The 22,539-nt window shown below is 52.6% G+C and overlaps 1 protein-coding gene across 1 annotated transcript; it reads left to right on the top strand.

The window, feature by feature from the left end:
* Window positions 1-17,302: 17,302 nt before the first annotated feature.
* Window positions 17,303-20,598, top strand: LOC120239331 (2-acylglycerol O-acyltransferase 3-like). The gene is made up of 7 exons (XM_039243541.1): window positions 17,303-17,375; window positions 17,586-17,693; window positions 17,777-17,847; window positions 18,130-18,334; window positions 18,609-18,783; window positions 20,055-20,257; window positions 20,335-20,598. Exons 1-7 carry the CDS (start codon window positions 17,303-17,305, stop codon window positions 20,487-20,489), a joined length of 990 nt encoding a protein of 329 aa, XP_039099472.1. The 3' UTR covers window positions 20,490-20,598.
* Window positions 20,599-22,539: the final 1,941 nt, after the last annotated feature.

Here is a 22,539-nt window from a genome sequence, read left to right on the forward strand (position 1 = left end):
TTCCTGTGGGGAAGCTACAGGGCACCATAAGTGAGAATTGGTCCTCCAGTGAGCTAGATAGTAACACCTACCTTTAATTGAATTTCTATGCAATGCCAGACACTCTTTATTCATTTGATCTTATTCAACCTTGACTGGAAGTTAGGTGCTATGCCCTCTTTACAGACCAGGAAACCGGGAGTCACCCGGAGTATGTGGCATCTGTGATACTTTGCCTTCTAGATGATCTGGATGATTCTTTTTGGTGCTATAATCCTGAGCAAGACTTTTGTACCTTGTCTGGCTCTGTGACTTGGGGCCAGTTACTTAACCCTCAGATCGTTGGTCTCCTTCCTTATCTGCATATGAGCTGGTCATGAAGGTTGTACAACAAAATGCCTAAGAGGTGCTCTGCTCAGTTCCTGTTAAGCATAGTTTATTTCTCTGCTGTCAGCCAAGTGCTGTTTTCCCACAGATGGCTGGAGATGACCCGGGAAGTCAAGACTTCACTTGTAGATTAGGGAACTGCCCAGATACAGGGGTCACTGGATCGGGGAGAGGGCAGGGGTCTCAGCCTTGATCTCACAGCTTGGAGAGTCAGAGAGTGAAAAGGGGTCACTGAGAAGAGTCATACCCAAAAACCTGGAGGCAGAAAGTCCTGGACACAAGAAACCCGGGATACGGAGGTGTTCAGAAGGTGGCGAAGAAGACCCAAGGTGGTCTGTTGGGGAGGAAGGGTGGGAGAGAAAGATGGGATGGAGAGGGCCCTGCAGCAGAGGATGGGCCCAAAAGAAATGACAGACAGCACCTTGCCAACAGTAAGACCCACCTGCCTAGAGACAAGGCAAACACAACAACAGGCTCTCCCGAAGAAAAGGCCCAAAGAAACAAGCCCAGCGTGAGGGTCAAAGCCAATACAGACCACAAGGTATAAGACAGGGTTTACAAAATTCAGAGCAATTAAGGGAAACCCCCAGCATTAATAGCACAGACATTTGCCTCGTGGTTTACAGCTTGCGAAGCACAGTACATCTGACCTCGGAGGGGCGAGTGGGCAGTGGGGTCTGAGTTTGCAGTCAGAAAACCTCACAGTGTCCCTGGCCCACATCATGGGACCTCTCAGAACCCACTCTATGGCCTCACCCATCCTACAGGGCTGTGACAATGAAGTCAAAGTGCTCTGTAATCATTCTGGGTGGTTCTAGGGCTCACCATCAGGAGGGGGTACACGGTGGCCTAGAACCCAGACCTGTGAAACCAGGTCTTCCTCTCTACCAGCAGATCACTCTTCCATCCCCAGGGGTCTTACCCTTGACCGATTTTAAAGCCCAGTAGCACAGGATGATGTCCCTCACCTTGCATCCTCAGTGCATCCTCAGAGCACTTAAAGATGCTGAAAGTCTCTTATTCTTCCTTGCTGGGAGGGGCAGCCAGGAGATAAGTCATCTTCCAACCACTAACACCAGATAGACCCTCAGGGGAATTGCGACTTTGGACATCTGAGCTTGGTGATTTGGGAACCAGATGGTTCTTGATAGGCCCAATGAGCGCTGGATTATTCCTTCTGAATGGTTTGGACTTGAAGGGTCTGGGGGGAAATTTTCTATTCTGATTGGTTGGCAGGACTGGAAGTGGAGAACGTTGGTCCAATCTCAGAGTTTCTGGTAGCAGAAGGCGGGGCTTCTGGTGAAAAGGGAGGGCTTAGAGCCTCGTTGCATCTTCTGCTTTCCACTAGTGATTTTCTTCCTCCAACTCCCCAAATGTCTTGAGGTGCTATCCCACAATTGAGCATATTCCACATTAACTGTGGCTTTGTGAGATGTGCAGCTCATTAGCAGTTTTAAAAATCAGAACTGGAAAAAAAATTAGAAATGTGGAGAAGTCCTATTAAGAGAAGAAGAAGGAGAAGGTTGAGTTACTTGTCAGTTACTTATTGTGTGTGGGAACCCAGGAACATGACATGAACCTTCTTCTGATCACAGCCCAGTGGAAAGTATAAAACAGTGGATTGAGATAGGTGAGAAATTCACTCTGGGCGTAAGGGGGAGCACGGGAGCTGGGCAGACTCTGGAGGGAGGGTGAGGGCGAGGGGCTCTCACTCCTAAAACAGCTTAATAATCCTTGCAGCATTTTACTGTCTCTAAAGGGTTTTCATCCTTTTATCACTATCCTGGTTTCTTTACAATGCAAGGCAGTAACTGCAGTTGGTTTTTACCTCATTTTGGGGGGTTGGAGGTGGGAAGGAGCCCTTCGGGAGTTAAGAGCCTGGGCCACCAGCTCACTGGGGACGGTGCTCCGAGTCCACATTTGGCTGTTCTTCTCACCCTTCCCCACACACCCATTTTAGCATGGGGTGCAGAGTGTGTGTGTGTGTGTGAGAGACAGAGAGAGAGAGAGAGTGAGAGAGAGACAGAGAGAGAGAGAGACAGAGAGAGGGAGGGGGCAGGGGGCAGAGGTCTGTGTTGGTGTGCTGGAGGTGAGGGAGTGGGTTCGTGGGTGTAACTGGAGGTTTTCTTCTTGCTGCCCTGAGGTGGCCTGGTTGCCTGATGGCCAGCAGATGAGTGTGATGCACTTGCGAGATGAAGATACTCTGCGCCTCCCCCCCCTCCTGGGAATGGTGTACATTCTGACTGGCCTTGGCCTCGCTCTGCTGCCTTCAGCCTCTCTGCTTCTGTCTCCTGGCGTCCCCTCACATCCCCTTCTTCATGACTTTCCAATTTCTTTCACCTGATTCTCTGACCTGGTCCACAGGGCTCTGCGTGCCCTTTCCAGTGCCTCTGACTTACCTGTTGTCAGGAGGTTGGAGAGAGGACTGCGGGACTGGGGACTGAGGGGATGTCATGACAGAGCATGGAGGTACTGGGGACGTGGGTGCAATAACTGAGCCAGCAGTCCCCACACCCCCGGCCAAAAGTCAAGGCACCTGTCACCTAAGGCACAGCTTCCAGTCTTGTCCGCCAGACTTGAAACCACCCAGCTGCCCCCGCCACCCGAATCCGCATGCCCCATCACCCCCGCGCCCCGCCCTGGCACCTACCCTCTGCCCCGCCGGCCCCCAAGGCCGCCGCAAGTGCGTTAAAGATCCGGGCCGGGTTTCCTCCCAGTGGCTGCAGTCTCCGTCCCTCGGAGGTGAAGCTCTGGCCAGGCTGACCTTGGCCCCGGGAGGTGCCTGCAGCTCCTGAACCCTGAATCTCCCAGCATGCCCGCCTGTCGACTGATCCGTGGTGCACACCCTACATTCGCACTCCAACTCCGAGTTGGGACTGCTCCGGTCCCCGCGTGTCTCCCGAACTCGACACTTGGGGCTCAGAAGGGACTCCTCTACTGGGACCATTCGCTGTCCTCGTGGCCGGTCCGGCTCGGGGTCTTGGCTTCCCCGCCCCCGGTTCCGGTTCAGGCGAGGTAGGGGGCCTCGGGCCTGGGGGCTGGGGGCTGGCGTGCTCCTCCACCGCGAATGGGGGCAGCAGAAGGCCACCGCCCCACACCCCCAGGGGGAAGACAGCCGCTGCGCCCCCTACAGCCCAACCCCTACCTGCTCGGCGACCTAGATAACTGGACCTGGACTTGGCCTAGACATTGAGAGACACTTTCCCGACTGTCATTCCTGACGCACCGCGTCCTTACTGCGCCCCACTTGTCCCCAGAACCTGGTGCCCAGGGGGACCCTTGCCAAATAGCTTCCTTCGGAAATTCAGGCTCCTGCCCCTTCACTCTTGGAAAGGGGCAGAGGGGAGACTGGGGAAAACCCTCCAGTACAGTCTCCAATCCATGGCTGTGTCCCCCCCCCACACTTGTCGTCGGTGTATCTTCCTCATCCCCTGCCTTTGCCCCCATTTCATCTTGTCTCCTCGCCTTTGTCCCTGAGGTCTCTGTTCTCTTCCAGATTCTTTTCTGGCTTTCTCCTCCCCTTGACCCTTCCCCGCCTCTTTGGACCCCATGGGGAGAGAGGGGTGTGTAGCTGCTTTCTATTTATGGTCTCTCTGGGGAGGGGATGCAGTGCTAGAACTTTTTTTGGCATCTGAGTCACAAGGTGTCATGTCTGTGTGTGATATCTGTGCCTGTGCCACTCCCCTCTCCCATCCCTTTTTGCCCGGCATCTCCCTATCTGCCTTTGTCTCCTTCTTGCTTCCCTTCCTGTCCTTGCCGCTCTGTTCTTGGGGCGCTTTGTGTAGCTGCCCTGTCTTTGTCTCTGCCTCTCTGCTCTCAGCTCCCTCTGCTCCCTTTCCTTCCTCTTCCAGCTGCAAGAAGCTGTCGACCTCAAGGGCATCAATAGTGGGGTGCGGTGGAGGTGGGGTAGGGGGGCTCCCAGCATGCCCAGAGAGGACTATAATCATCCCCTCCCAGAGTGATTATTCATATGTACAAGATTGAAAGAATGGATCCAAGGATGCGGGGATATGGAGGGCAAAGTCTATGCTGCCCCTCTTTCTGGAGCTTGGTCAGGAGGTGCCTGAACTACATCTCCCACAGCACCCTGGAGACACAGGGCTGTCCCTTCCTCTGCCTAGACACCTTATGGGAATGACAGTTCAAGGGGCCAGGTTGGAGGGCACTATTCTGAGGAATGGGAAGTGATCATAGTGTGGGGCCAGGGTTGTGGGTTGTGGGGCTAGCCAGCAGTTTTGGCTTGGCCTGGAACCTCTGACCCCCTTTTTTCCCAGTCCCCACCTCCCCCTGGATTTCAAGACTTTGAAACCTTTGTGTTTTGTGTTCCCTCCATCCATTACCTGTCCTGCCCCCTCGACCAAGTGAACAGATTTAGAAAAGTGCCTGGGGGTTGGAGGGAATGGAACAGATGAATATGCAGCTCTTCCTTCTTCTCTGTGACCCCCTTATAAACAATGTTATCGAAGACATAGACACCCCCTTTGGAAGTACTCTTGTGCCCGATTCACGAGTCCCCAGAGACCACCAAGGAGCCGACACCAATGCAAGTACAGAAGGGTCTTTATTACAAGCTCGAGCAGGGGCTCACCCACCTACCAGTGTAGTGGCAGTAAGGTGAAGCCCCAAACAATAGTGAGCAGGGTTTTTAAGGGGTAAGGGATGGGGGTGTGGTGCCCGATTCGCGAGTTCCCAGAGACCTCCAAGGAGCCGACACCGATGCAAATACAAAAGGGTCTTTGTTACAAGCTCGAGCAGGGGCTCACCCGCCTACCGGTGTCGTGGCAGCAAGATGAAGTGAAGAACAATAGTGAATAGGGTTTTTAAGAAGTAAGGGATGGGGGTGTTACAGTACGTGTAGCATCATCACATAAGCACCAATTACAATTACAGCTTTGACCATTCAGTATCTGTGAGGTGTTCATTACTTTTGGTGGGACCCAATCATGACTTTTGAGAATCCTTTGAAAATGACCAATTATGAGGTGAGTTCAAAGGGCCCACGTGGGTTTCAGGTAAGCGGTGAGAAATTGGTTACTTTGCATCTGCAATTCCCAGCCTTGACTCAGACCATAGGAATGTTTTTTTGATTAGCTGAACTGAGGGCTGTCCAAGGGTGGCTTTAGCCTTGAACAGTCTGAGATTGGGACTGGGATTGGGGCTACGTGCAGCCTGAGGTTTCTCTTAATGGAAGACTTAATTTTTGGCTCTTCAGGGGTGTTACAATGCACATGTTGTACGTATAGCATCATCACATAAGCATCAATCATAATTGCATAGCACCCATGGTAACAGCTTTGACCATTCAGTATCTGTGAAGTGTTCATTACTTTTGGTGGGACCCAATCATGACTTTTGAGGATCCTTTGAAAATGACCAATTATGAGGTGAGTTCAAAGGGCCCACGTGGGTGTTCAGGCAAGCGGTAAGAAATTGGCTAGTTTGTACAGAATAACTGTCTACAGTTCCCAGCCTTGACTCAGACCACAGGAATGTTTTTTTGATTAGCTGATCTGAGGGTGGTCCGAGGATGGCTTTAGCCTTGAGCAATCTGAGGAACTGGGGCTACGTGTAGCCCGAGGTTGCTCTTAATGAAGGCCTTAATCTCAAAATGATGTTACTTAGGCTCTTCATTCCCCCCTTCTCTTGTGCATTTGAAGGCCCAATCATGGGTCTTCTGTCGGGTCCCAATCATTAGGGTGGTGGTACTGGGACCTAAGTATTATGGGTTGTATGCCCCCAGACGTTCTTGCATGAATGCAAGCAATCTATTTAAATGACGAAATCTCAGATGGACATTGTTAAAGATTTGATGAGAGTTCAGTATTATGCAACTGACAAAGGAATTCAGTTATTTTTGTGACATATAATAACTCTATGCCAAAACATTAAAACTTTAGGATTTGCATATATATTTGGGCAGTTATAGCATTTACCTATGCAATACAACCTAAGGTTTACTGTTGTACATAGTGTTTTTCCAAGTAAGTTAGCATTTCAAATAAAAGGGTCTAATTGGCCAAAAGACCTTTTTTACTATTTAAATCCTGGGAAGTTTGTTAAAACTTTAGGAAGTTATAAAGTGTACCCTAAATAGGATTACAGATCATTAAAACCTTTTTTTAAATTTAACCAAAGTGGCAATAAAAGATCTTAAAGGTGAATGTAGAAAAACCTAGTTACTTTAACATTGAGAAGTTTTAATTATGTTTCTTGGCAGTAGGAGAAAACCTTTGTTTACATTGTCTTATCAAGAGTAGATTTACAATCCAAGAAAACTCTGTGTTTTGACCAGAGAGAAAAGTAGAGTTTTAACCTTATACCAGTGTACTTTTTATTTATTTATTTATTTATTTATTTATTTATTTATTTATTTATTTTTAAATGTTTTATTTATTTCTAGGAGAGAGAGAGAGACAGCGTGAGCAGGGGAGGGTCAGAGAGAGAGGGAGTCACAGACTGAAACAGGCTCCAGGCTCTGAGCTGGCAGTCAGCACAGAGCCCAACGCGGGGCTCGAACCCACGAACCACGAGATCATGACCTAAGCGAAAGTCAGACGCTTAACCGACTAAGCCACCCAGGCGCCCCAACCAGTGTACTTTTTAAATTCCATTTATCTCAACCTTAGTTTATCCTGAGTACACATAGAATATTTTTTAAAGATTTCCCTTCACGGAACTTCTACACTTCCTTTGCCTTTAAACTTTGTCTCAAAACCATTTTTCTCTAAACAACCAGTCTTATTTAGGACAAAATTACTTTTTTTACTCTCAACAAAAATGTATTTCTGTTTCTTATATCTTTTTTAATGTATCTCTCAGTTTCCTACATACAAGATTGCTTTCCTTATTTTTCATTAGTTTCAAGTACACTTAGCAGAATTGTAACTTAGGAAACCTTACTCTCCAATTGAGGACTTAGTAGCCAATTGAGAGGTGTTTACATTAGAATTTTTAAACCATCTTTTTAAAAGGTCCAAATAATCTTACTTTTTCTGCAATAGGAAGCTGAACACTCAAACTTATGTTTAGTAATCATGCATTCTGTTTGGATAGAGGGCATGCAATTCAGGCCAGACATGTTTTCAAAAGGAGTTAATTCCATCTGGTAGGGGGAGTTGCACACTCTATAGAGTGCAAAGGGGAGGAGAGCTACCCAGTCTCCGCCAGAATCCAAGGTCAATTTAATTAAGGTCTATTTTAGAGTTGTATTTATTTTTTATCTGTCCTGAACTCTGGGGTCTGTATGCACTATGTAATTTACACTTAATCCCCAGGGCTGTGGCTAAATTCTGGTTTACTTTGGACACAAATGCAGGTCCTTTGTCTGACCCTATCATCTGAGGAACGTCATACCTTATGAAGATGTCTTTTAGGAATTTTTTGGCCACGATCTGGGCAATCTCATGTTTGGTTGGGAGTGCTCGGTGGGCATGGTTCCTCAGTTTCTTGGTAGGAGTTCTTCTTTATCAAGGGCCACTACTTTACTGTGGAGATCCTGGAGCTAGCCATCCACAATGATGAGAAGCTTAACAAACTGCTGGAGCCAAGGTTAAATCCCGCACTATTGTTGAGAGTGCTGCTGTGAACATTGGGGTACATATGACCCTATGCATCAGCACTCTTGTATCCTTTGGGTAAATTCCCAGCAGTGCTATTGCTGGGTCATAGGGGAGTTTTGTTGTTAATTTTTTGAGGGATCTCCGCACTGTTTTGCAGAGGGGCTGTACCAGTTTACGTTGCCACCAAGAGTTAGGAGAGTACCCATGTCTCCACATCCTCACCAGCATCTAGAGTTCTCTGATTTGCTCATTTTAGCCACTCTGACTGGCATGAGGTGGTATCTCAGTGTGGTTTTGATTTGTATTTCCCTGATGAGTAGGGATGCTGAGTGTCATTTCATGTGTCTGTTGGCCATCTGGATATTCTCTTTGGAGAAGTGTCTGTCCATATCTTCTCCCCATTTCTTCACTGGATTGTTTGTTTTGCAGGTGTGGAGTTTGGCGAGTTCCTTATAGTTTTGGATACTAGCCCTTTATCTGATATGTCATTGGCAACTATCCTTTCCCATTCCTTCGGTTGCCTATTAGTTTTATGGATTGTTTCCTTTGCCGTGCAGAAGCTTTTAATCTTGATGAGGTCCCAATAGTTCATTTTTGCTCTTGATTCCCTTGCCTTTGGGGATGTGTCAAGTAAGAAATTGCTGCAATTGAGGTCAAGTAGGTTGTTTCCTGCTTTCTCCTCTAGCGTTTTGATGGTTTCCTGTCTGACATTCAGGTCCTTTATCCATTTTGAATTTATTTTTGTGTATGGTATGAGAAGTGATCTAGTTTCATTCTTCTGCATGTTGCTGTCCAGTTCTCCCAGCAGCATCTGTTAAAGAGGGTGTCTTTTCTCAAATGCATACTAGGAAAGCTTAGCTTTTAGCCTGGCTCTGTCCAAGCTGAGTCACCTTAGGCAAGACCTTAGCCTCCTTGGGGGTCTGTTTTCTCATCACAAAAGAAGTCGGTTGAACCTGATGGTCCCCAATGGCTCTAGCAGGCACTCTAGGATCCTCTGAGTCTGTGCTTCCACCACGTTCTGATGACAATGGCCTGATGCTGTCTTACCTCATCCAGATTGCCTGGGAGAGCCTTAGACATCAGCATCAGACTGGAAAGAAAGAGGGAGGTGGGGCTCTGTTTTTCAAGCTTTGCCCCTACAGAAGGCACGCTGCGTTCATGTAAACTATATTTATGGCATGGAAACAAAGAGTATCCCTAAACTCCTTGGTGTCATTGTTTGTCCCTGATCCCAAACCTGGGTCATGTTCTTGTTAACAATAAACAAATCACCAATCAAACCAATATCATCCCCTACCAAGTAGCTTGTATAGGTTTCCCCAGGGATGTTGGCTAATGAGGCTTAATGTAGGTTATATGAAGGGACAGCTATAATTGGCTGAAAGAGGGAAGGAGGATTTAATTGGAGGATTTAGGGGGCACCTGGGTGACTCAGTTGGTTGAGCTTCCAACTGTTGAATTTGGCTCAGGTCATGATCCCAGGGTCGTGGGATCAAGCCCTGCATTGGTCTCAGTGCTGAGCATGGAGCCTGCTTAGGATTCTCTCTCTCTTCCTCTCTCCCTCCCTTTCCCAGTAGCCACCATCAAAGAAAAAAATCATGTTGATTCGTTGATTTGGTTGGTTTGAAGCAGAGAGGTCTGGAAATGAAGAGTCATCAGGACATGGGAAGGGGCCTTTCTCTTTGGCTCTGTCTCTGGCAGGGAAAACAAGAGCTGGGTGCCAAAGGGCACCAGATCTATAGCCGTTGACCCAAAGAAAAATGAGAATGGGAAGGGCACAGAAAGTCTTGAGTAGGAGATAGAGCAAGAACTATAGGAAGCAATTAAAAGCAGGAGAACAGAGGGAGAGAGAGAAGAACACAGAGGCTACCTGCAGGGAAGGTAAATGGGGAGGGGGCATCGGTGATCTTTGTGGACATCGTGTGTGCAGGAGCTCCCACAGAGCCCTCTTCCAAATATCGAGTCCTAGAATGGAGCCGGTCTTCCTCTGGAGAAAGAGGGAACAGACTTCAGCAGGAAGAAGGGAAAAGCAAGTTTGATTAGTCTGGGAGAAATGACTTGAAATTTTCTAATGGAGCTGTCCATCCCTCCACTCCTCTGCCTTATGATTGAAGGTATGTGCTGGAGGGGAGTGGAGGGCACTGGTGTGGGCATAGGGGGAAGATCTGGAGTCTCCAGCCACCTCCCTTTGCCCTGGGAATTGTGAATCATAGTGGTAGGAAGGGAGGGAGGGAACCACCCTTGTAGGAGGAGTGGAAATGAGGTCTTGGAGAGGGGTTGGGACCCTGGAGGGATGTGTCTTCACCTTTTGACCCCTCCAAGGACCTTCTGCCCCTTTCCTGAGTCCCTGGGGGTGACTTGGGTTGAAGGAGATCTGGGGCCAGTCTCCGAGGAGCTCATGGGGTTCCTGAGTTTGTCACTGGTGAGGAGCATCCTGGTAGGGTGGGGCAGGGTAGGATTGGGAGCTCTGGGAGGTGGCCAGAGATGGAGGCCCTGTATTCCCAGGGTCATGGATAGTGAAAGAGAAAGGGTATTTGTGTAGACAAGTGCTGTGGGGACTCTGTGTGTGTGTTGGGGGATGGGGACTCTATGTAGAAACTGGGGCTCTAACCACAATACTGGGTTGCCTCTTTTCTGCAGGGTAATGAAACTGAAGCCAGTTATGATACAGCCAGCTCAGAAGTCCTGAGGCCTTCAAAAGAGGCCCAACCAGATGCCAGGCCACACTCAAACAGTCCGCTACAGGAGGCAGAGGCCAAGTTCAGATCCAGATGGGGGCTTGAGCCTGAGACTGAGCCCCTCGAGGCTGAAACACGGCCTGAGGCCAAGGCCAAGTCCTTGAGGCCAAGCTTAGATCCAGATGGGGACCTGAAGCCAACGCCCACCCATCGGGCTTCGTGGGGGTGACCGAACAGGAACCTGAGGAGGTGCTGGCCACCTGTTATGGCTTGGGCTACTTTCCCAGCCATTAGACAGCTGGCTCTGGGACCCAACCGCACCATGGTGCTCACCAAGCATAACCGAGGAGTGAGGAGAGCCTGGGTTCAGATGAAAAGAGCTTAAAGCCACATTTGGCTGACTGGACCTTAAGAAGGAGAGGAAGCGAGCCTCTCCCCCAACCCCAGTCCAGATGCCAAAAAGCCAGGGGGTTTGGAACCAATGAGTAGGGTGTGAAGATGCAGGGGCCCAGCCAATAAGGGTAGGATGGAGAGCAGTGGAGAACTCAGTAGCAGAGGAATCAGAAGGAGGGGCTAGTGAGAACTTCATGTTTGAGCATTCATTTGCATTTTCTGGGGGCAGCAGCACAAAAAGTAGAGAGCAGGCAAGAGAGGGTAGACCGGTGGTGAGAGCCAGCAAGGTCAGGACACCTGATAGACTAAAGGCACCCTGAAGAGCACCCAGACTTGGGTGGCAGGACCTGCCCCTAGATAGGGTCCAGGGCGGAGCTATTAAGAATCAGGGCGTGTCAGGGCCTGGGGAGGGATAGCATAGCAAGCTCTTGGGGTGGGTCCAATTAAAGGGGGCTTGGCCAGTGCTGGGGGACAGGGTGCACACGGAGCTGGAGCATCTGAAGAGGTGGAATGCACTTTCTGGCTGTTCTGGAGTTTGAGACCCACGGGCTGAGGAGATCTCTTTAGAAAGGCCCGGGGCTGACCTTGTGCCCTTAGTGGTGATGATGCGTGCTCAGCATGTGGGAAGAGGTGAGCCCTGTGAGTCGAGAGCCCCAGGCAGGAGCGGAAGGCCCCTGGATGGCCTGGGTCCTCAGTTGGCACTGGAATCTGTGCACGTGATCAACGCCTGGGAGAAGGCTCAGGTAGCGGGGCGTCCTCCCCCTTAGTCCAGTCATGGGCTTTCTTTCTCGGTGAACTGTACCGAGTGGGGGTACCTGTGGGCCCCACTCCAGGACTCCCTGTCCTTCCCCGGGCCTTCTGCCAAAGCAAAGTCAAAATTTCCTGACTCTCAGCTATCAAACCATCAGTCCTTGCTCCAGATGGCAGAGAAGCCTAAGCAGGCTGGACTTGTGTCACCCTGCCTACCCTCAACTGATCCTGCCTCCCCCCAGGGACCCAAACATCCTAATGTGTACCTCTGTCCTTCCCGTCTGGGTCCCCTATCTTACTGACTGATCGGTTTCCCTCTCTTCTACTCCCCTTGGAGATCTAGGAGCCCACACCCCCAGTCCCCTGACTCCCCCACACTAACCTGGAGCTCCTTGGGGCTCCAGGTGCCTATTCCGAGGACTTGCCCCTGGTCCTCCACCTCGAGGCGGGGACAGGCTTTCACATACCCTGCTCCACTTGGCGGGGCACAGTCGGTCCTTCCGAGGGGCCTTGCTGGCAGCCCGTGGGTGTGACTGTGGGAGTGAAGGTGCTGAGGCGCTGGGCTCTCCAGCCCTTCCGCTGCCCATTCCGCGCTCACTCTCGCCCCCCACGGGAGCATCCTTTGGGTCTGATTCAAGGCCTCCTTGCTTCTGGCCCAGAGCCCCTCCTCAATCCTCCAGGACCTCAGAGCCTTCCCTCCAGCCTCCTCTCTCCTGCCCCCACAGGCGCAGGCGGTCATGAACTTTGTGGTCCGCTAAAGGCCAGATGGGCAGCCTTCTCTGCGCCCCCATCACGACTGCTCCACCTTCATTCTCAACATCACCCTCAAGCACAACGGCCTGGATTATGAGGTGAGCCCGCGCCCCCAGGGCCCCTCCACACATGCGGGTGCGCCCACACGAATTCTCCCCTGCTGTCCTGCCCTCTGACCCCTCCTCCAGGAACCACTCAGTCAGCCTCCCTGCCCCCTCCCACCCCCGTCTCTTCCAGGCTGCGCACCCGATTCTTGCCCTCCTCTCCCGCCCTGGGAGCTGCCTGCCCCCAGTCCCCTGTGTGCTCACTCTCCATGTCTGTCCCCGTCCTCTTCCAGGGAGGTGGCTCCTGCTTCTTGCGCTACGACTGCATCGTCTCCTCCCCACAGAAGGGCTGGGGGCTCCTGCTCCCCAACCACCTCTCCCACTACCACGAGGGGCTGCTCCCCACTGGGAGCACTCACTACATCATGGCGTCCTTCGTCGACCCCTGACACTCAACCATTCTGCCAGACCTACCCTGCCACTGTGCCTTCCCTGGGCCCCCTCCACGGAAGGGGGTCTGTCTGGCGCTTCGCTTTCTGAGTGCATGTTCCCTGTGCCTGGGACTGAATGTGTCGTCTCCCCCCAATCCACCCCCCCCCCACGCAGCCCTCTCAGGAAGCTTCTGGAGGCCCCGTCTGGCGCCCATCTCCACGATCCCCAAGGACTCATGGGGAGAAGGCTTCTGAGGGCGCCTCATATAATAAATTATTGGCTCCCAGCCTCCCTCTCGATAAAGGAGGATTTGTAACCCTTGAGTCCCTGTTCCTTCTTTCCCCTCCCTACTGACCCTGGATCACTTTCGCCACCTGAATAGAGGGGACACCTGGAGTTACTCCCAACACAAACGCTAGAGAAGGGAAAAGGCAGACGCAGATGATAGAGCAGTGTGGGAATCTGGAGGCTTCCCAGGGTCCCATCTCTACCCCCCTGCCTTTTTCTTAACATTTTATTTTAGTTATTTTGAGAGATCCAGAGAGAGCGCAAGTGGAAGAGGGAGAGGCACTGAGGGAGAGGGAGACAGAGAGTCCCGAAGCACCTCCAGGCTCTGAGCTGTCATCAGAGCCCAACAGGAGTCTCGGACCCACCAATCACGAGATCAGGACCCACGCCAAAGTCGAAAGCTTAACTGACCGAGCCCCCCAGTGTCCCAAGCTGGCCTTCTTGGTGGGTGTGGCTTGTCACCCTTCTGTGTGGAACAAGCATCTCTCCCCTGGACTCCCTGCAAATGGAAGTGGGCTGAGCAGGGATGGGAGAAGACACATCTTGACTAGGTCCCTGGAGGCAGAAGCCCTCATGACAGTGCATCAGGGGACAGGGACGCAAACGGTGTGTCAGTCTGAGCAGCACTGGAAGGAGCTATTCGTCGTGTCTCCTGTGCTGACTCCCCCCATCTGCTGGGCACTTGTCGCCCTGCTGATAAGAACCAGCCTGTCTTCTGGTTGCTTACAGCCTCGGGAAGACCTGAATCAGAAAATCACCATGAAGGAAGGAAAAGGAGGACGTATTTTATGCTAGAAGAACACGTGATGGAGGCACCTAATGGTGTGTGTGTCAGAGTTGTCTCTGAAGAAGTGGCATTCCCAGGACACCTGCGTGGCTCAGTCAGCTCAGCGTCCGACTTCAGCACAGGTCATGATCTCACGGCTTGTGGGTTCAAGCCCCACATGAGGCTCTGTGCTCACAGCTCAGAGCCTGGAATCTCCTTCAGATTCTGTGTCGCCCTCTCTCTCTGCCCCTTCCACGTTCACATACCAACTCTCTCTCTCAAATATAAATAAACATTTAAAAAATTGTTTTTAATTTACCAAGTGACATTTCCTGACCTGGAGAAGCTGGCAGTCCACAGTCTGGCCAGTGTCGGGGGCACAGGGGTTGGGGCAAGGTGAGGTGAGGCCTGGTCCCAGGCCACTGACAGGGTGTGCTTTTTGGAGCTCACCAATCCTTGGCCTTCCCAAAAAGCCCTTCCTTCTAGAATGTATCCAGTGACAGAAACCTGAGGTACTTCTGAGAGGCCAGGCCAGAGTGACTAATGAGTTTCCTAGATGTTCTCACTCATGGGGGGCGCTCTGTGTGGCAGGACACACCCCTCAGGCAACACCCTGCTTTCCCAGCCCTCTGTCAGCCCGGTATTCACAGACCAAGGTCCTGACCTCCCCAAGGTGCAAACACCTTCCTCACCCCCAGGCTGCTGGCCGCACCCCTGGGCATGTCGGTTTGGTCCTATTGGTCACAGGCCTGTGGGCTCAGGTAATGCTTAAGTCTTCGATCTGGGGCTCCAGGGTACAGGGTACAGAAAAGGGAGTGGAAACAAGGGCCAGACCAGAACCAAGGGTCAGGGCAGGTGGGCTGGACCACGAGGGACTGTACTTAAGAGCCCATAGCAGCCCCTGTGGGGTCGCCCCTCCATAGCTTGCCAGCCTCCTCCAGACCCTCCTCCAGGGTCTCCAAGCCATTACTGTCCTTCAGTGGAACTGCTCCTTCTTGGGGCTCGGTGAGTGAGGCCCACCCCCTGTCACCCCACTTCCCTGTTTCCAGGAGGGAGGCGGGGCAGGCACCCATGGGGGCCCTTGAAGGCATAGAAGGAATCTGCCGGGACAGAAGGGGCTGAAGACACACCACAGGGAAGAGGAGGCAGAAAGGGGCCTGAGTATCCCTGCCCCCCCCCCCGCTCCATTCTGCAGCCCAGGTGTTCATGGCCATGCTAGTCCCTGTGCTCCTCAGCTGAGCCTGGATCCTAGCCCTCTTCTACCTGGTCTGGCTCTCTGCAGACAGGGACACTCCATGGGCAGGGGGCCACCGCTCTGCCTGGGTCCCCAACTGGGCCATCTGGAGACATTTCAGAGATTACTTTCCTGTCTCAGCGATAGGTATCCAGGAAGAGTGTGCTGGGCAGGACTCTTCTCTGGTCACTGCCAAAAGTCTGATCTCCCTGACAGGTGGGGTATGTTCCCTGTGCCCCCAGCTGCTGAAAACTACAGAGTTGGATCCATCTGGCAACTATCTCTAGGCTTCCAACTTCACGGGGTCCTGGTCATCCGGGCCTTCAGCAACTTCTGCACAGAAGCCACAGGCTTCTCCTGACTCTTCCTTGGCCCCGGGGCAACTTCCGATGCTGCCCTGTGGCTTCCACCTCCCTCTTTTCTGGGACTACATCATGCATAGTGCTGAGAAGGGGAAAGGTCACCCTCAGCACCCTTCCCCCTAGGCCTAGCTGCTGCCTCCTACTTCACCCTCCTACCCTGGGCTGGGCACCCCCGTCTACCTGCCTGGTGCCCTCCTCCCTCTTTTCTAAAGGCACCCAGGTTTGGTGTCCTCTGACAAGGCCAGCGGCGCCTATCTGCTGTCCGGCCTGGGGGTGGCCAGTTGGCAGTCGTGCCTTGGGAGGGTCCCTGGAAGCACTGGACACAAAAGTGGGCGCGCTGACCTTGCAGAGCCAGAATCAGAAGGGATTTGTCACTTTGGCACTAAAATACAAGTGAAGAAGCCGCCAGTGGCCAGGCGGTCCACCATGGGCTACTCTGTCCTGGAGGATTGTGGCTGGCGGCACTCCTGGAAGTGGGGGCAGAGGGGGCAGGACTTAGAGTCAGCCACGCCCCTGCCCCCCTTTCGCCTCCCTGGCACCTGTCTCCTGTTTCTGAGAGAACAAGTTCTTCTAGCAGTTCCCTAACCCTCGGGGCTCTTGGCTGCGGAGAGCGCAGGAGGCTCTGCAGCCACTGCGAGGGTGGCCCTGCCTCTGTTCCACGGGTCCCTGTGCCTCCTCCTGCCCTTCTGCACTCCCATCCATAGCCGAGGTTGAGCCCCGACCTCTGCCAACCCCGCACACCCTCTCCCCCTGAGCCCTGGCCCGCTGGCTCCCAGCACCTGGAGGTGATGGTAACCGGTTGTGGGCCTTGCCTTAGCCATGCTGGCCTCATCCCCGACCCCCTGCACTTCAGGCTGGCTTTTAGTAACCGCTAAAAAACAGGACCATGGGGAGGGTAGGGGGAACGGGATGGGTTGAGGAGCCCAGCAACCGCCCCTCTCACATCGAGTTCTGCTCACAGCGTGACCCACCCCCCACTGCTGCGATCCCAGTGCCCCGAAGCTCCTGTCCCATTAGGCTCAGGTGGACGCAAGGCATGAGTTCAGGTGGAGAGGCTCCCTCAGCCCTTCCAGGAGGGCAAAGCTCGCCAAGGCAAAAGGCCCACGGGCACCTCGCCCTCACGTAGGCACGCCTCCCTGATCCTCTTGCTCCCCGAAGCTACTGTGCGCAGAGAGGGAAGTTATACATGGGAACAGAGCTGCAGTGTGTGAGTGTTCCTGCTCAGGGCTTCTCCACACTCTGCGATGCGTGCTTGGAGATCACATAGCTTCAGCGCGGCTTCAGGCCTCAGCCATCCGGGAGGCAGGGACCCAGTCCGCGGGCCCCCTAGATTCTTTGGAGACTCCTTTTCACAGTCAATGTCCCACCTCCCTCGCACACTTCCTGTCCCCTCCCAACTCCGCCCAGAGGCCAGTCCTGACCTACCGAAGCTGGCAGTTCAAGGATCATTCTGGAGACTCTGGCGCTCTGAATTCAAGATCTCCGCATCGACTCCACACAGGCACACAACACACCCACGCTCTGCGAGGCTACGACGGCTTGGCCCTTCTCAGGAGAAAACCATCCATCCCATGGGCACCTAAACCTTCCTGGTTTGTGCTCAGGCTCCAGGACCCCTGCTGGCAGAGGAGCTCTACTGGACAGGAGTCACCCACAGCCCTGCTGTTTGCCTCCGCCATGGAAACCCGGCAGAAACAGTGGCTGCAAATAATAGGCGCCTACCATTTCGTGCTCTCTTTCCTCTTCATGGGTAGGAAGTCTTGAGGCCCGGGACCCCAAAGGGAGCAGGGAGTCTGGGTAGAAAGGCGAGAGCCCCCCCCCACCCTTGCAAAGGGAGCAGGACAAGGTCAGAGGTGGCTGGGTGTACCCTCCCCATCTGTGAGCGGAGAGGAGAGGAGTGGCTGGACTGGACAACCCAGCATCAATACCTAAGTGCTTCTCTTTTTTGTCCTTCATCCAGGCACCTTCTTCTCCATTCTCCTCCTCTTCTTCCTCTTCACGCCACTCTGGTCTCTCTCTGTTCTCTACTTGGCGTGGTTCTTCCTGAACTGGGACACTCCCAACCAAGGTGAGCATGCCCGGACTTGCACCCGGGGAGCAGAAGAAGTGGCCAAGCGCCCCAGAGTCTTCCACCCATCTCTCTGCCCCAAGGTGGAAGGCGGTTCGAGTTCACGAGGAACTGGAACATTTGGAAACACCTAAGGGATTACTATCCAATCAAGGTGACAGGTCACAGTCCACAAAGACTATCGGCCTCCTCCCTCTCTCCCAAATCACAGACTTAGTCACCCCTGTCTATGTACCCCTGCATATTCTCAACTGAAACCATGGGACCAGAGGGAGTGAGGGGGGGGGCGGAGTTGTGTTCCAGTGTAACCCCAACACCTGCTGTTGACTCAGGGATGACTTTGAACTTTGAAGTCTGTGGGGTGGAGGGCAACTCTTTTCATCTGGTATTTTGCTTTCCACGCTGCTTTCTTCTATTCCTGCCCAACATCCCCAAGCTGGTGAAAACAGCAGAGCTGCCCCCTGATCGGAATTATGTGCTGGCTGCTGACCCACATGGGATCATGGGCGTGGGAACTTTTTGTAATATCTGCACCGAGGCCAACGACTTCTCCAAGCACTTCCCCAGAATTTGGGCCATGTTTGCAGTGCTGCACACCCTCTTCCTCTTCCCAGTCTATCGAGACTATGTCATGTCCTTAGGTGAGGCACCCCTCCCCCATCCCAGCCACACTGCCCTTCGCCCACCAGACACAGGGACCAGGCCTGAAGGTTGGCAGGGCTCACAGTGGGCATCATTGAGTAGCTTTGGACAAATATCCTGCCCCCCTTGCTGAGAGAGGGACTATAAGTCACATAGGGCAGCAAGTTTGTATGTAATGGGGTGTAGGGCACACGCAAAAAGGGTGAGGGAAGGACGAGGCAGCCCAGGAGTGGATGGTGGTGGTGATCACTCCCCACCTCCTCATGCATGCAGGAGGATGTTCTGTGAACCGGAGGAGCCTGGACTTTGTTCTCTCTCAGCCCCCGAGTGGGCAGGCTGTGGTCATCACAGTTGCGGGGGCCCAGGAAGCCCTGTATGCAATCCCAGGGGAGCACCACCTCGTTCTGCGGAATCGCAAAGGCTTCGTGCGCCTGGCACTGAGGCACGGGTGAGTGGGGTGCAGGTGCCCAGCCGGGGATGCTGCTGATGGTCAGAGGTGTGCATTGCATCTGGGTACCCACACTCTCAGTCCCTACATGGCCAGGTCCCTGTGGGTGGCCCTCTGTGTCCCCAGAGCCGGCACTGTGCGTTGAACCTCAGGGTTCTCATGTCAGCAGTTTTTTCTTTTAATGTTTATTTCTTTTTGAGAGAGACACAGAGACCGAGTGTGAATGGGGGAGGAGAGATGGAGACACAGAATCGGAAGCAGGCTCCATGCTCCGAGCTGTCAGCACAGAGCCTGATACAGGGCTCAAACTCACAAGCCTCCAAATCACGACCTGAGCTGAAGTTGGAAGCTCCATACAACAAGGCGCCCAGGAGCCCCCTCTCATTTCAACATGTGTGGGTGTTCTCTACTTCAAGCATCATTCCCACTTTCTGGTCCAGTCTTCCCTCTTTGAAAGAGGCAGGATCATATCGCAAGTAGCAGGACTTTGTTCTCAGAAGCCCTGGGTTCAAATCCCTTTCTGACACTACTTCAATGACAAGACCTCAGACATGTGTCTTTACTTACAAAACAGACTCATAGCTTAACTTTGCAACGATATTGTAGTTGCAACAACTAGGTGAGGAATTGTATACAGTTGAGTCTTAAACAACACAGGTTTGAACTACATGTGTCCACTATCCATGGATTTCTTAGAATATTATTTTAAGTTTATTTATTCTGAGAGAGTGAGAGCATGGGAGGGACAAAGATGGAGGGGGACAGAGAACCCAAAGCAGGCTCTGTGCTGAGAGCCGGATGCAGGGCTTGAACTCACACACCATGAGATCATGACCTGAGCCAAAGTCAGTTGCTTAACCGACAGCCACCCAGGAGCCCCTTAACAGCACTTTCTTTTCACTACTCACTATATGGTAAAAATACAGTATAAAGAATGATACAAATATGTGTTAATTGACTGTCCCTGTTATTGGACATGCTGCTTGTGTTAAATTTCGTGGAGGCCGTCCAAGGGGTTCTGTCTGCACCGGGGTGGGGGTCAGGGCTCCCTAACCACCATGTGCTTCAAGGCTCAGCTGGTGACGAAGGCACAGTACGTAAGCATTTCTCCAGAATTGTGAGTCCTTTCTTGCAGATCTTTCTTTGTCATATGCTTGAAAAGACCTTGAGAAGTGGAGGCAGGTGTGGGGAGGGGTCTGCAGTCCCATCTTGGGGTGCCCCGAGATCCGCTGGCCCCAACACCCCTCCTCTCTCTCCCTGTCCCTGCCCAGTGCCTCGCTGGTACCCGTGTACTCCTTTGGAGAGAACGACATCTTCCATTTGAAGGTTTTTGCCCCCAACACCTGGCAATACCTGTGCCAGATGACCTTCAAGAAGCTCACAGGCTACAGTCCCTGCATCTTCTGGGGCCGCGGACTCTTCTCGGCCGACTCCTGGGGCCTGCTGCCCTTTGCCAGGCCCATCACCACCGTGGGTGAGTGCCCATCTCAGGGGCAGGACGGCAGAGGTACCCCCACCCCGACCTCACCTGTGTCTCCCCTCTCCCTGCAGTGGGCCGCCCCATTCCGGTGCCCCAGAGCCTCCACCCCAGCGAGGAAGAGGTGGACCACTATCACACGCTCTACATGCAGGCTCTGGAGAAGCTGTTTGAGGAGCACAAGGAAAGCTGTGGGGTCCCTGCTTCGACTCACCTCACCTTTATGTAGCCGCGGCCTGGCCATCCGCCCCCAGCCCGGAGTCCCCCAACCCCGGAGCCCCAGGACACTGGGACCTCCCCCTAAGGATGACTGTACTGCCTCAATAAAAGCTCCTTCTCTCCCACCACTGCTTTCTAGAACTGGATGGCTGAGAGCTCACGTGAATCCTCCATGTGTAACCATCACGCACTCTCATGTGCCATGGAGCTGCTTTAGTACTTTTTTCTTTTTAACATCCATTTTGAGAGAGAAAAAAAACATGTAGGCGGATGAGGGGCAGAGAGGGAAGGGGAGACGCTGAATCCAGGCAGGCACCAGGCTCCAAGCTGTCAGCACAGAGCTCGACACGAACCCACAAACCATGAGATCACCACCTGACCTTAAATCTGAACCTTAACCCAGTGAGCCACCCCGGTGCCCCCACAGCTGCTGCCTCAGATAGGGGGCCAGAACCCTGAATTCTCCTCCCAGCAAGACTCAATTCTGCTGCAGGAGCTCACATAGGCCTCTTTCCTTTGCTGAGCCCTTTCTCCCTCTGCGAATGAAGGCGTCTGTTTCACTGAGAGCTGCAGGGCCTCAGGATTGAGCTGGGGAGGGGGCCTCTGTGGAGGGGGAGGTGTTGCAGGGTGGGCTACGGAAGACAGGATGCCTGGCACAGGAGCACGGGCAACACTGAGCTCGGCCCAGGGCATCTGGCTTCGTGGGGAGGGATATGATCTCCGGTTGTAAGAAAGGCAGCGTTATTACGCAGCTTGATGCCACATCCTCCCTCCATCCTTCATGTTCCTTGTAGCTGGGAGCTAAGGGGAACCGAGGACCTATCCGACCAGCACGGAGCTCGACTGCAGGCCCAGCATTAGGCCATCAGCATCCCGTCTGCTCAACAAGCACAGGACTCTGGTGAAGGTCAAAGATTTAATATTGAAGTGTCATGAGTTCGAGCCCTATGCCTTACTCAGTCTGACAGCCTGGGATTCTCCCTACTCTCCCTTAGCCCCTCCCAGGCTTGTGCTGTCTCTGTCTCTCTGAAATAAATAAACTTAAAAAAAAATGTTTAGAGGCTTAGAACACAGATTGGCAAAATAGTGTCATCCCCATCGTGGGAATGGGATCAGTCCAACAAGAAGCGAAGACCAAATAGTCTAGGGGAACCTCATATGGTCATAGCATCCTCTGACTACATCAGTGCCTTACTGGCTGTGCCCAGTCTATATCCAGGACTGAATCCAGGACATAAGAATACCTTGTTGAAATGTCATTGAGCTGCAACTATATTGCCTCCTACTGTCCTATATAGTATATTCTGGAAGAATTTTTTCTTGTTCCTGGATGAAAATCTGGGCAGTCCTATGACTTATCTGTGTGACTTTTCTGGGTCCTTCTCAGGTGAAAACTTCATGCACCTTAAGCGGGTACATAGAGGGGGTACCTGGATGGCTCAGTCAGTTGAACATCTGACTTCTTCATTTCAGTACAGGAAATGATCTCACAGTTTCATGGGTTTGAGCCCTGCATTGGGCTCTGCATTCACTGACAGCACAGAGCATTCCTGGGTCTCTCCCCGACTCTGCTGCTTCCTTGCTCATGTTCTCTCTGTCTCTCTCAAAATACATAAATAAGTAATTTGAAAAGTTGATGCACAGACCTGTAGCTTGGGTAGTTATCTTCTATACTTTGACCTTTATCCAAGGGTAGGAAATTACTGCCCTCCAGCAAGGGTGGCATGCTGGCTGCTTCCTTGGCCAGGAGGGGCAGCCCAGCCTGGCACGGCCCAGTAGAAAGAAATCTGGCTGAACTCTTATCCTCTCTCTCCCTCACTAGCTGCTGTGACTGATTCCTTTTCCTCTTGGGGGCCTTACACTGATTGTCAGGACCATCTTGTTTCAGATTCCTCTGGGACTACCCCCTTCAGACTCATAGGGTTTAAAACCTTTTTCATTGAATCACAACACAGACAAGTGTCGAAGTCACAGCTCCAGCTGTCACCGACTGAGCAGACACAGGGGTTTTCTGAAGTGGGTGAGATGGACACGCAAGAACCTGGGACAACAGCACAGAC

This window comes from Hyaena hyaena, unplaced genomic scaffold (assembly GCF_003009895.1).
Source record: "Hyaena hyaena isolate Hyena2069 unplaced genomic scaffold, ASM300989v1 scaffold_228, whole genome shotgun sequence".
NCBI lineage: Eukaryota > Metazoa > Chordata > Mammalia > Carnivora > Hyaenidae > Hyaena > Hyaena hyaena.

Excerpts from the sequence above, each read along its gene's own strand:
- LOC120239331 (XM_039243541.1), top strand. The coding sequence starts at position 17,303 with ATGGAAACCCGGCAGAAACAGTGGCTGCAAATAATAGGCGCCTACCAT. Across the intron at positions 17,848-18,129 it reads GGGATTACTATCCAATCAAG|CTGGTGAAAACAGCAGAGCT; the intron begins GTGACAGGTCAC and ends AACATCCCCAAG. Across the intron at positions 18,784-20,054 it reads CGCCTGGCACTGAGGCACGG|TGCCTCGCTGGTACCCGTGT; the intron begins GTGAGTGGGGTG and ends GTCCCTGCCCAG.